At 47.7% G+C, this 13,760-nt stretch overlaps 1 protein-coding gene and 1 long non-coding RNA gene across 8 annotated transcripts in view; one reads left to right on the forward strand and one right to left on the reverse strand.

The window, feature by feature from the left end:
* LOC306803177 overlaps positions 1 to 5,254 on the reverse strand; it is a 46,675-nt gene extending 41,421 nt beyond the window's left edge. Inside the window, exon 1 of the long non-coding RNA XR_013774568.1 lies at positions 5,126 to 5,254. This is a non-coding gene — a long non-coding RNA (uncharacterized lncRNA). The remainder of the gene's footprint in view (positions 1 to 5,125) is intronic.
* Positions 5,255 to 5,303: 49 nt separating this feature from the next.
* Positions 5,304 to 13,760, forward strand: part of LOC306803172 (uncharacterized protein) — a gene marked incomplete at its 5' end in the record, with an annotated part of 53,492 nt that continues 45,035 nt past the window's right edge. For 5 of the 7 annotated variants that reach the window (XR_013774559.1, XR_013774560.1, XM_079308214.1 and 2 more), the window contains one exon: positions 5,304 to 5,654. Coding sequence is in view for 4 of the 7 variants with exons in the window: in XM_079308214.1 (XP_079164340.1) it covers positions 5,304 to 5,654 (351 nt within the window). The other 2 variants (XM_079308217.1, XR_013774561.1) reach the window with 2 other exon arrangements.

Raw genomic sequence — 13,760 nt, forward strand, 5'->3', positions numbered from 1 at the left:
CATTGTTTGAGCTTTATTGACTCGTTAGAAAGCCAAACTAAGCAGCCAGTTTATCCTGGAAAGCATGAGACCCTTTTTCACAAATGACAGTGATCTGTTTATTGGGACACAAGACTGGATTTAGCATATCTAAATTGCATGCACCCTCTGGCTCTGAATTTTGGTTACCTTCCTCCTTGTCTCTATTCTTTAGAGATCTAGCACTAGCTGCATGAACACTTTTCCCTAGTTTCAGTTAGGTGGCTTAATTTTGAACTGGAACAGAGCAGAGGAGACTTGCTTGCGCAGCAACCCCCAACATTCAACCATACGGCAACAATTAACAGCAACTTCTGTCACCACCTCTTTGCACTGAATAGATATCTCTGAGCAAACAGACCCTTGCACAGTAGCCCCAGGAGCCTCAGAGGCTGCAGAATCATCAGTAAGAAAAACCCACAGTCCAGAGTCTGACATGAGCTGAGTGGACTAACACAAAGTTACATCACAAGCCCGAATGAAGTTTGAACAAAGTGCAGCTACAGGCAACCCCTCTGTTCTGTTTCCAGATCAAATAATATCTTGTTTGTGTGTTTGAACACTTCTGTTTGTTGGTTTTGCATCTCTTTCTGAGACCCTCTTTGTCTGACCTGAGTGTGCTCCCAAGAGTTCTATCTGGACCAGTATATTTCTCACTGCAAGTGCTACATCAGCAGATTAGCACATTGGAGAGCTTCTTTCTAAATTCAAAATTGCCCTTGTACTCGGAGGCGTATAGCATGTACTTGAGAGCATCACAGGCACATCAGCTTTTCTCTCTGTGTACCCAAGGATGAGGTTGCAGGGTACCATCTAAACCATCCCACATGCAATGTAACTAGTCCAGCACTACTTGCCCTATCTACACATTGAGTACAGCCCTAAGACATGCAGTCACTGCAAACCTTTCTGCTGATAAAGATGAAATGCTGAGCCACAGTCCCATGCCCTGTCAAAACCTGGTATTTCTGCAGCACAAATACACCCTGTGTGCTTATACCATGCTTGGACCATTTTTATATAGTTCTGGATCATTTTGCAAAGTTTTAAAGTCCTCCAGGATCACATAAAACCTCTGGAGAAACAGAGAAAAAAGGCAGGAATGAGAGGCGGAAAAATTAAGAAATTATTAACAGTAGTCTATGAACTTCATGAACCTATTACAGATATCCCAGATGCAAAATTCAGTATAGAGGTAAATTCCAGCACCCATTACTCACCCTACTTTTGCAACATGAGTAAGTCGTGTGGAATAAGATACTGCTCTGCATGAGACATCCGTGGTTCAGTATAACCTGGACCACTCTGCTTGAGGGATTTTCTGTCCCGAAAGCAAAGGAGAAAATTGAGTGAAGACAAAAGTAGAAAAATATGACAGTGTGAAAGGTAAACAATATCAGAAGGACAAAATATGAGTTGCAATTACATATATATACCCTGAACTCTGATTTCAGAGTAGATAGATACACATACCATGTTGTTGTCAGGCATTTCCCATGGGGTAGATTATTTTGTGGGACCTTCTGGAGGGAGGAGGGAGAAGGAATGGTCACATATTATTTATCATCTTTAAAATTACTGGAATTTATTTCCAGCTTTGCTCCAGCTGCAGCTTAGTTTTTTGTCCAAGATTCTAAGCATATCCTACCCAATGTGTGGGCTAGGCAGGCTTTAGAAATGGAAAAGAAACAAATTAGGAAATTGCCTCTTGCTTTTTCATTCTGTCTTTACTTTCTCAATCTTTCACCATTTCACAGAGTTCCAAGCTGTATCCCCACTGAGAAATGCAGGGCATGTTAAATAAGTAGTTTGATTAAATAACAAACTCTGAACACAGCTGTTTGTCTGTGTCTGAACACAGTGGTTTGGTCTCCTTCTGCCTATCCCATCCTATCACCAGTCATTCTAATGCAAGTCCCATATTTCCTATCTTCTGTGCTCTCCAAACACTCTCTTCTCTCCTTTTTCCTCTTTCACTTGCTTCTTTTCCTCCTGTATACATGAGGACCCACCTCCACACTACCATATGCAATCTCTCAGTTAAAAAGGTGACATTTTGTATCAAAAATAAAAAACTGAGTAATGACAAAGGAGGTAAGACTTCAAGAACAATGTGCCAAGGAAGCAAAAATGTCTATACTGGGCTAGTGTAATCTCTCTGTTGTGGCCTAATGACCAAAAAAAAAAAAAAAAAAAACCAAAAAAAAAAAAAAAAAAAATTAAAAAAAAAAAAAATAAAAACCTGAAACTGAAAGCACTGTTTGGAACCTAACCTGTTAAGTTGCCAAAATTTCCATCAATTAGTGGTTTGGGGATTTCCTGTGTGGCAGCTGGCACCCAGACTACCATGCTTCATATCCATACATAAATTTCCTCAATTAATTTTTCATTGCCCTCTCATTTTGTATTTGAGAGAAACAGTAATTAATTGCCATTTGAATCTTTTTACACAACTAATACACAATGCTTCTTTTAGTACCCTGTATGACTGCTGACATACCACATCCAATCCATACAGCCATAAAGTTTTGTCTCACATCCAGTCAGTAGTCACAAGCTGGTATTATCTTCCACAATAAAGCCAAAACAGCTATCATTATATCACGTCTATTTTCTAGCTTCAAGCAAGTGTATAAAGACAGTTTTGGAAAATATTCTCAAAATACCTTTTCCAATTCATTACTCTGTAGTGGCAATGGTCATGTAGTACAAATTAGCTTGTATGTTTTTGGATGTAAGCCTGACAGTGAATGCCAACCACTGATTTTTCCACAGCTCAGACTATACACATTCACAAATCATTCCAATACCTATAATAATGCTTTGTTAAATGGCAAGTCTTAAAAGAGAGTTAATGTTGCCTTAAGAAGATCATATGAACAAGATAGTCCCTGTAGCAGTTTTAGCCTACTTTTCAATAATTACTGGACAACATGTGATGTATCTATATGTAGAACAGTGCTTGTATTTGGAAACATGATTTTTAAGAAATTTCAAGTTTTGTTGACAGTTTTTCAATAATTTGTGTAGTTTCTGCAGCTGCATATCATAGGGTTTTCAAAATGGGTTGACTCAGACACACCCAAGTATTCTTGTAGGACTCTGTTATTTACAAGCCACTCAGCTAAAATGGCAGTTATGATCTGGCTATATTCATTACTTTGTTTTCATTGTCTTCACATACTTTCACATGTCTTTGTCTCAATACTACTATGCTCCCTAGCAACATGGAGAGACTTCAGATTTGCTCCTTCAAAGAATTAATGGCCCCAACCCAGAGTGCCACTGACCACAGTGAATTTTGGTTAAGGTTAAACAGGTAAGAGCATCAGCATCAAAACCATCAAGAGCAACAGCAAAATCTAAGTCTGAATTAGAGGGATAATATGGTCTATACCTCTAATTTTCTGCAACAGCAAAACCTTCACAGTGGCTGAAATTCTGACCTCACTAAAAACACTGACTAACCCTCTCTGCAAAATTTCACTAGTAAGGTTCCACTGGTACATGCACCTTACAAGTTAATTCACTTCTGCTGTTTGTCATTTGAGAGCCAGATGCCTAGAAAATTATCAGAATGTTTACTCCTTTAAAATAAATATTGAAGACAGCTATGAGGGATGGAGAATCCTGAATATGTAAACTCAAAAGCTTAAACAGTCAATTCCAATTTTTCATATATCTAACACAATTCTCTTAATGGTTGCATCATAATTTACTAACAGGGCATTTGTCTCCTTCATTTATTTTCTTTCCCTTTTTTCCCTTTAAATTCACAGCTGCAAATCAATGCAAACTTATTCAGCGATTACCCAAGAGAAAACTTCTATTTTGTAAAGTGAACATTGTGCTTTAGGGACCTCTCTGAAAACTTTTAACAATGTTACACCCTTGGGCCTTTCTGTCCTCCAATTCCTAGCTTGAAAGCTTGCATTCTCACTAGCTGTCCCTTTTTAACTATACTTTTGTAAAACAGCACTGAAGTGAAAAATGTTCATGGAGAACTTTGGTTTATTATTTTAAATTGCAAAGGTAGCACTCTTGCCTCAATCCTGGCATCTTAAAGATTTTTTTTTATTATTATTATTTTACATTCTGGCCAAAAATATCAATAAAATAAAGAAATTCCCAGTTTCCTATGTTGCAGCCAACAAACTGATTACATTATACTGGATAACATCAGCTCTCTGGAATTAGGCTGCTAGCTAAGGTCTTATTATAGTAGTGAATTCACACTGCCATGGTTAGCAATGTCAGCATTTCAATTATAATAGTCTCTTCCTCCTCCTCCTCCTCCTCCGCCTATCTTTTCTTGAAGGACTGAAATTTGGACTTAAAAATGAACTTAAGGTTGCAGGACTGACAATATAATCCATGTCTCTAAATCCATGGCTTATCATTTTAGCACATTTCTGACAAGTAGCTTTAGAGTATTTTTAAGTACAGGCCCGACTTTATGCCTTCATCCTATATCCAAAACTCGAGCGTGGATGCAGAGTATGTAGCACTCATTACCATTACCATTACCCTTGTGGCTTGAGCTTTTTGATAAATGAGCTTTTAATGATCTCTTGATTCCACTGCTTTTAAAACTGTGCATCCAGCTACAGTCAGGACTGAAAGATGTGTGTTGCTACAGCTTTGCTTCAAAATTCTGTTTCAAAACAGGGATGTCATGCTCCACAGTGTAAGGGATCTGAAAACACTCCACCTGAGAGCGCTGAGAAAAAGTGGGAGACCTGCTGCAGGTTCGCCATGAAGACATCCGCCATACGTTTTTGCTGGGACGTGCCAGGAAGGCTCCATGGAAACCGCAGGCAGCTCAAACCCCGCTGCGTGTTTGCCGAACGGGGCAGAGCACAGCGGTGATGACACCGCCGCTGCCCGTCACTCGGACTCCGAGTCCCTGTCCCGGTGTCTGTGTCCCGCGTCCCCTCCCGCCCCGCGTCAGGGCTCTGTGTTTGCCTTTGTCCGTGTGCGGCCGGGGCTGTGCTCGGGGGTCGGCCCGGCCCGGCCCGGCCCGCCCGCCCGCTCCAGCCCCGGTTCCGGAGCGCAGCCCCGCCGGGCCAGGGACGGCCACCCCCTCCCGGCCCCGACGGTCACTTACGTTGGGGCCGGTGCCGCCGGGAGCGCTGCCGGCCGCGGGACGGACCCCGGCCCGGCTCCGACAGGGGTGCCGGCCGGGAGGGGGGCGGCCTCCCGCTCGGTGTCGGAAGGGTGAATATTTGTCGGAAACGCGGGCGTTTATTCCACTTGGCAGAAGCGGAGGGGGTCGGGGAGGGGGCATGGGTGATACGGGTGGTGCCCGGGGAAGGGGACGAGGAGCGGGCCCGCGATGCGCCCGCTCGCCTGTCGGATCCGCTAGCCGGCGGCTGCCGCGGGCCGCCGTGAGTCACCCCCGGCCGCGGCAGCGTCAGCCTCGCCGCGGCGTTGGCAGCCAGACGAGCCGCGGCGCGGAGCCGCCGCTGTCCTCGGATGAACCCGGCGGGGCTGCCAGCGCCAGCCGAGTGCGCGCAAGGCGAGAGCCGAGGCTGTGCCGGCGCGGCGGCGTGCGACACCCCTGCGGCGGGGATGGAGGAGACGGGGCGGGGGGCGGGAGCGGGGGGGGGCAGCCCCTCGGCGGCCGGGCCGGAAAGGTAAGCGTGGGACAGGGAAGGTGCGGCGGGGGCTCGGTCACGCAAAGGGCACGGTGCGGGGGGAGGCGCTGCCCCCAGGGCCGCGAGTCCCCGAGGACGTGGCTGTGGCGGCCCAGGGCGCGGGGAGGAGGCGGAGCGGGGCGTGGGGGGCGAAAGCCCCTCCGCTCCAGGCATGGGGCAGTTGGCTTTCGACAGCGGGGATGCTCGTCGGTGCGAATGGCAAACACCACCCGGGCCCTGTCCTTGTAAAAAAAAGAAAAAGGCAGCATCCTCTGCCCCGCGGCGCAAAGATCGGGCTTCTCTTGGTCGAAAGGTGCCTCGTTCCCCAACAATCTTATCTCCCTTCTCCCGGCCGCGGGGAGCGGCAGGAAACCGGGGCAGCTGCCGGCAGCTGCTGGCGATGTCTCGAAAGCCGCAAGCAGGGTCACGGCCGCTGGCGCGCTCCCACCGCCTTGTTCCCGAGGTGGCGTAACCCGGGGAGGGGGGTCCATGGGCTTATCCACAGCCTCTTCCTTTGCTCCCACCTGTCATCTTTAGTTTTTCTTTATTTCTTTGCTGTCCGCCCACCCCATCCCCTACAGCTGGAGCGACCGAGTCCCTGAGGACAGGGCAGGTTGCCCACGCGAAAAGCACCGAGAGTGTGAGCCCCGGGAGGACATCTTCTGCCCTCTGCCCTGACCCGGGCGTTCCCAGCGCCGCGCCTCCCGCGGGGCTTTCGAGAGCCCTGGGCACCGGGCTGGGCTCCGCCGGGGGCCGGGGGACGCCGCGCTACCCCCGAGGAGCCGCGCTGGGAGGTGGGATGCGCCGGGGAAGAGCTCGCCATCAGGGAAACGAGACCCTGGAAAAGGGCTTTTAAGGAAATTCTCCTTGGGTGATGTGAGGTAGAGTGGGAGGGACGGAGCCCCTTTTCGCTCCGGGAGGGAGAGACCTATCCGCACACGCAGATCAGGTCGTCGCAGTGCAGCAGGTGCCTCTGAACTCCTTCGCCTCTTCCCCGCTCCGTCTCTGAGAACAGCGCCCGAGAGAGCCCACAGACACCACCTTAATAGCCGTAATAATTAAAAACAACAACAACAACAAAAACCCCCTTCTGCTTGGCCTTAATGATCCTTTACACACATTCCCCAGCCGCTCCCTCCCCCGTCCCCCCAGTGAAGGGCACTGATTATTCGCACTCCTCTTTGCCGAGAGCGCAGCCTGATGAAAGGACTTTATCCTCGAGTGACTCCATCGCTTGCTCCTCCTCCTCTCCCCAGCCTCGCTTCGCTCTCAGCCCTAATTGGGCTCTTGCTAATATGATTAAAGCCCAGTTAAATGTTTCTTGATAAATCTTGTCAAGAGAGGATCCCCCTCCGTCCCCTCCCCTCTCTGTCGGTTGTCAGAAGCCCGGTTATAGACAGGACATGCCCGGCTCCTGCTGTTCATACTCTGGTGGGAAGTTGGCATTTCACAATTGTTCTTTTAACAGGGTTGTTTTGGAGCCGGTCCTGGGGATTGTTCCTCTTCAGGCCGGGCTTGCTGATAAGAACCTCCAGTGGCTTTTATGTAACACGTTAGGATTTGGTCCTGGTCCCAAAATCGCACTGTTTCTTTAGCCTTTTATTTCATACCCACCCTCCCCCTCCAGCTCTCGCTGCTCTTAGTAGCCTGTTCCCGGAAAGGCTCTTGCTCGATGCGAGCCGGCCGGGCGCGATCGCCCGTGTAAAAGCCGCGCAGGTCCCAGCGGAGCCGCGCCCCGGGGACCGATCCCGCACAGCCGGCCGCTCCCGCCCCTGCTTCCCGGGAAAAGCCCCTGTTCTTCGGCTCCTCTGTCCGCGCTCGGAGCCCTCGGGAGAGGCTCTCTCTTTACTGCCCGTCGTTGTGCGAGGTTTCCCGGTCCCCCGCAAGTTTTGCGGCAGCGAGCGCGTTCTGCCCTTCACCTGCGCCTTTTTCTTTGTGGTTTCACTGCAACTGATCTCGGGGGTTAAACCCCATCCCGCCCCCGTTACCCTGGGGGAATGTGGCTAGATTCGTAGGAATTAGGAAACAGCGTTGGAGGTGAGGGTGGTCCCCGGACGCCGGGCCCCCTGCGGCCAGCCGCGGGCTGGCAGCGCTGCGCCTGTGCTGCGGCGGGGACCCGCTCGCCCTCCGTTCCGGGGGGGCTCGTTGGTGGGCCTGTTGGCTCGCTTCCACTTGTGTTCAGTTTTATTTGGGGTTTCAGCGGTCCGGCAGGGTCTTTTCGAGGGTGTTTTGTGTTTGCTTCTTCAGCCTCACTGGGCTTGGAGGCTGCGGGGCTGTAGCTGTCGAGGGGCGATGAGGACGGGCTGTTTGCCCCCCGTAGGCATGGCCTGGAAGCCCTTCGCTCCGCGGCTGGAGGTGCTGTTTCCCGATGGCACACCTGGCCCTGGCCCCAGCCCGTGCCCCGCGTGTCGGCAGAGCCGCTGCCGCGGGGGGCACGCACCGCCTTCCCCTGGGAAGCAGGAACAGGGGTCCCAGAGGGACATGGACCGCTGCCTCTGTCCCACACCCCGCCAAGTGCTCCCGAATCCCTCCCGCTCTCCACCGTTTCAGCCCCACAGGCTGCTTCTCTTCGTGCCCGAGGCTCTCCCGGGAACGGGCGGCAGCGCCCTGCCCCGTCCGCCCGGGGGCCGCCGCTGCGGGGACGGGCCTGCGGGAGGCAGCGGAGGAGAAAGGTCAAAACCAAAAAACGAAAAATCACCCCCAGCCCTGAGGAGCGCAGTTCCAACAAAGATGCTTGCTCCCCGGGCAGGGCAAAACCCGAGCCAAGGGGCAGAACAGCGATGTGCCTCCTCCGGGCGGCGCAGCCGGGGCGCGGGGCTGAGCCCGGGCCGGGACCCGCGTCCCGCGCAGGTTTCTCCGCCTCAGTTCGACCCAGCGGAGCGTCGGCCCTCCTCAGGCGAAGTTTCAGTGGCGGTCTGAGGATGGTTCCTTCTCCCTTCTCGTTCCCTCCTCTCTCCCCTGTGTGTTCTCCCACCGGGGGGGGGTCTGGGCTAGTGCGAGACCACAAGAGCTGCGGCCCCTTTGGCCCGGGGCTGTCGATTTATCCGAGAAGAGTCCTAAATAAGCAGCTGTTTGTGCTCTAGCTGGAACGCCGGAGGCTTTCTAAGAATGGCGCTTTTCTTACACGAGGGCTGGGGATTTTTTAATTTAATTTTATTTTTATTGGTACATCGAACCAGCCTACAGCATTGCTGGCGTCTTTCCACCAGGTGTCTAGGGCTCAGAGAAAAATTCAAATGAATCTGAAAATTGTGAGATAGTTTCCCTCCCCTTCTCCCAAATAAAATATGGGAAAGAATTGGTACAAACTGTCCAGGAAGGGATTCAAGATGGAAAAAGAAAAGCACCTTCACTCCACCAGAGTGGTGAGGACCCAGAAGGGCCTTCTGCAGTCTGGAAGGAGGAATCAAAGCACCTGGAAGATGGAATTTGACTGGTTTGAGAACCAGCTTCTGAGATGTGGTTACCACACACAGCAAGGAAGTTGACCCCAGGAACCAAAATATCCCTTCTAATACTCTTCCTAAAAAATAATAATTTGTTTTTCTATACACAAAAAAAAAAAAAAATTCAAGTACATTGCACAAATTAAACTACTCTGCTTCACAGCACTCTTGTAGGTATGAGTCCCTATTCCCATTCTACAGAGAAGTGGTTTGCTCCAGATCTCACGCTTGGAGCTGGGCGCACTTGCTTGGTCCTGAGACCCAGAGCTGCCACCACCACCCAGCACTGCTCTGCTCTCTGAAGTCCCTCATGACACTGATGCTATTAGGAATTGAGAGAAGGCTATCTGCACGTACAAGGGGCTGCTTTGCAAGATCCAGGAAATACCAATTCTGGATGTTGTTTTAAACCCAGTATGCAGTATGAGAAAACAGACATGTACCTGGGGGGGGGGGGGGTTAGGTTTTAAACTTTTAGGGTTTCGCTACTATAATTATTTAATTAAACACCACTTAGTCTTCATAAATAGTCCTTGTTACTTTTAGAAGAACCCAGCTGAACCTACTAAAGGATTTTCTACTCACCTGACTTACAAAACAATTGTTTTCTCTCTGAATAAAAAGAGAGGACTGACTGATGCTCATACTTTCGATGTAGACAGCAAAAGCTAGACTCAAATCTACTTGCTTTTCTTATGCAAATTTTCTCACAGGATTAGAAGGCAAAGTAAACAGCAGTCCAACCTTAAGATCTTTTTTTCTTTTTAGAGGCAGCCTGTTGTATAAATCTGAAATAGAAACTGTTTTCATTTGAAGATCAAATAGAAGTTATCTAGTGAAGCTGACAAGCAGGGCAGTATAATCTGTTTGCATTTTTGGGAAAAGGATAGCTCTGGTTTTGTTTCAAGGCAAGGAACTTTTAAATAATATTTAACGAAATAATTGACCTTGATGTTTAAACTACAACTTCCTTCATGTCATTAAGCTCACTGTTTTTAAAAAAAAATGTTTAGTATCTGAACTCTGGCGTTCATTCTGCTAATCTCATAATAACATTTGTTTCTTGTGGAATTTTGTTTGATGAACTCATTGGTGAAAGAGGAGAGAAAGTTCAGAACAACATGAGCTTTACAGCTCATTTATACTTTTTCTACCCTGAAAAAATAGCAAAAGCACACTTTGAAATTACTTTTCAGGAACAGTTTTTTAGATGGATGGATCAAGTAGAAACTTTCTGCAGCTGAACCACAAGCCTTGGGACAAACTGTTCTTTTGACACATATTCTGACTTTTAAAAAATATTGCAGTCCTTGACTACAAAAAAAAAAGATTTTGTGGAGTTTGTCCTCATGATAACTAAGGGCTGAGTCTGCTTTTGAAATGTGAGAGAAATGAAACTAACTCTATAAAGTGTGTCTATCACATAAAGCCTTTAGGACAGCCTGATTCACACTATATCCTTCTCTTTGTTCAACTGACAGATTTCCAACTGCAGAAAGAGGCACATATCTGGGGACTGCTATTATCTAAGCTAAATATGTACATTTTGGATCAGTTCTATTTTATTTGAATACTCACAATTTCTGTTTGGGGATCTTAAGCATGAAAGGATTGCAGTGATGTGCATTTTATTAATTATCCATCATTCTTTGTACATGCACGAAGGTGCATTAACATACACATTTACTAGTCTCTCTGCACTGCAAGAGTTCAGAAAACTACATGCAAAATTATTTCAAATAAAATCAAACAAGGAATCAAACAATATACACATTAACATACAAGAAAATAGGGAAACAAACAAGGTGGAGAAAAATAAAAACAATAAATGAACAGAGTTTAACTTAATTTTTATTTGTTTGTAAATTAAAAATACCATGGTAGAAGTGGAATTTTTTTTCAGTCATGTGATCCTTGAATTGCAAAACATCAGTATTTACCAAAACACTGTTTTGTACCCTGCATGTTGAGTACTCACTCATAGATAAAAACTCTTCCTTTTTCCCTGCTGGCACAGATTTTTTCTCTCCAATGAGCTCCTACTTTCAGTATGCAGAGATACGAGAAATCAGGTTGCTTTACTCCCAACAAAGAACACGTAGTTAACATTTCCACTGATAAACAATATTTGAATTCCCACCACGGGGTACAAACAGACAGCTCAATAATGTTTAAAGACCTGGGATCTAGAGAGCACAGTGGTGTTACACAACTGGAGATGTGACGTTATCTGACAATCTGAGCAGGGTCACGCTGGACATGGGACAATAGAAATTCAGTGTTGAGCATCACATTGATGCAGGTTTTCTCAACTTCACACAAGTGTTATGCAGTACAAGCAAGAACAAATTGTCAGAGTCATCTCCCACCTCATCACTATCCTCTGTCTCTTCCTCCCCTATGGCATAATTGGCAGAGGACATCCCTCAGAGCATTCCATTGCAGTCCCTCAGGTTCCTGTCCCCAGTGACTAACTGGTGACCAGCTGTGTGTGACACAGGGCAGCACTCCCAGCACACCAATGATGTGCTTGCCAAGGGGCACTTTCTGCTACCCCTTAATGCAATCCCCCACTGTGACTCAACACCAGCAAGTGAAGGGGGGAGGCACCCCCCATCCTGTGGGGTTATCATGCAGTTCCCCTCCAAAGCTTGCCTCCGTGCCTGCCAAGCTATATTTCTACTTAAGCAGCTACTGCTCTTTACTTTTACATGGAATGAGAACATGGCACCTGGGCATGGCAGTTCTTGACCAGAGATACTGCAGATGCTGCAACAGAGCAGCAGTTGTTGTTCAGCTGTAATTATTTGCAGAAGCTACTGGCTCTACTATTTATTTATTTTTTTTAATATTATGAGCTTGAAGGAAAATAGCACAGTAACTCTTATCAGTGATTTGGGTGCTGTGCCTGTATAGTCTGTGTGTTTTGGAGTATGCAGCCAGCACTTAAGCTGATACATCTTTTCCCAACAACCAAACATAGCTTGCAACACACAGGCAGAGACAGAAGATGGCATTTCTGTCATACAGGGCATACATGTTCATTCCATCTTCTGTTTCTCCGATGGTGATTTGTGAGGAACCAACCTGGCATATTGCCTCAACCCAGGGAGTAAACTTCATCTCCTCAGCACAGGTGTTAAGCAGGCAGCTTTGCAAAACCAGAATTGTCTGTGAGACTGACTGCACTGTTCTTCATATTCCCCTGAGGATGATTTACCTTGAGATTATGCCAGACCATAGGAATTCTCTCACCCCAGTATTTATATCAACACCCCTCACTCTTGTTTAGGGAACCAGAAACAGTGATTGTGCCTAGATGACCAGCCTCTGATCATCTTACTTTAGAAGCTGCTATCCTAAAAATCTCTTCTTGTCAGGCATGGTTATTCTTTGTATACTCTCTGAACTGCTATGGAGCATTTCTGCGTGCTGCAAAATAGCCAAGGAATATTTTCCCCAGTGCTAAATTTGGTGGTTCTTAGGGAAATCATAACGGTCAACTTGCAAGGAGCTTCAGGGTCTGTAGGTAACATGAACTGAAACAATACTTGCCTGGATACATCTCCTTCCCTTTTCCTCCAAACTTACCTGTGGGTCTGTCAGAGAACCCTGGGGAAGCTGTAACCACAATGAAGGCACTAAGGATGAGAATGCAGAGAGGATTAAGACTGATAGCCACTGCAGCATGTCCTTGCTGCCTGCACCTCACTAAAGCACAAAAAGTCTTGTGACTGGCATGTCCTCCACTTCACTGGGTTACATGACACATGCCAGAAAATGTGTCAACCCACTCCCCATCTCTTCAGCATTATTAGCCTGGGGAGGGAAACACAGCCAAAGAACACGAACACAACTTTGACAGGTTCTGCCTAATCCACCCACATAATGACATTTCTTATGCTAAGTGCCAGAGCGGTGTAGGGAGGCCACTGTCTGTACCAGCTGCTGGCAAGTCAAAGTTAGTTTCATGGTTATGTTTAAGATATAGCCTGATGTTACGTTAAGAAGTCTTTGTCTCCTGTGGTGCAGTGCTCAGAGAATGACATCAAAAGCCTTCCTAATTCACCCCCCGGGTCATCTGATTATAGGCATGGCACAGAGCCCTGCTGCCCAGGAGACCGTGAGTCACGATGACATCCATGACTATCCCCTTATTCCGTGGAAGGAAGTAATGTGCCCTGAGCATGAAACAACCAGGAGTAGATTACATCCTTCCTCGTGTCAGCTTAGCCCTGCTGGCTCTTGGGGCAGGCAGTGGGGAGGCAAGAGCAGCCTCTGCTTTCCCAGCCTTGCTCTTCCCCACCCGTACCTCAGGGAAGCTGTTTTTCCCCGTGCTGGGACATGCCATGTGGACAAGCCACACCGGAGGGTTTTGCTCAGCCAGGCAAGGAAGAGGACGCTGTGGCTCTCTTCTCCAGTGTGGTGCAGGGTTACATCACACAGTGAAACATCCATCCCTCCTCCAACAGGCTGGGTGTATCTGATCATGAGGATGCTGTGTGTTCCCCATCCCTTGGCATTTATCCTTCTAATTAGTCTATCTGTTTCTGATTTATTTATTTTCAGGCAGTCTTCTGCACCCTTGCTCCCTCGTTTGGGCACATGGGGCAAACCACAGACTTGCCCTTAAACTACACAGAAAAATAAAATCAGAAAC

This window comes from Erithacus rubecula, assembly GCF_903797595.1.
Source record: "Erithacus rubecula genome assembly, chromosome: 6".
NCBI classification, from domain to species: domain Eukaryota; kingdom Metazoa; phylum Chordata; class Aves; order Passeriformes; family Muscicapidae; genus Erithacus; species Erithacus rubecula.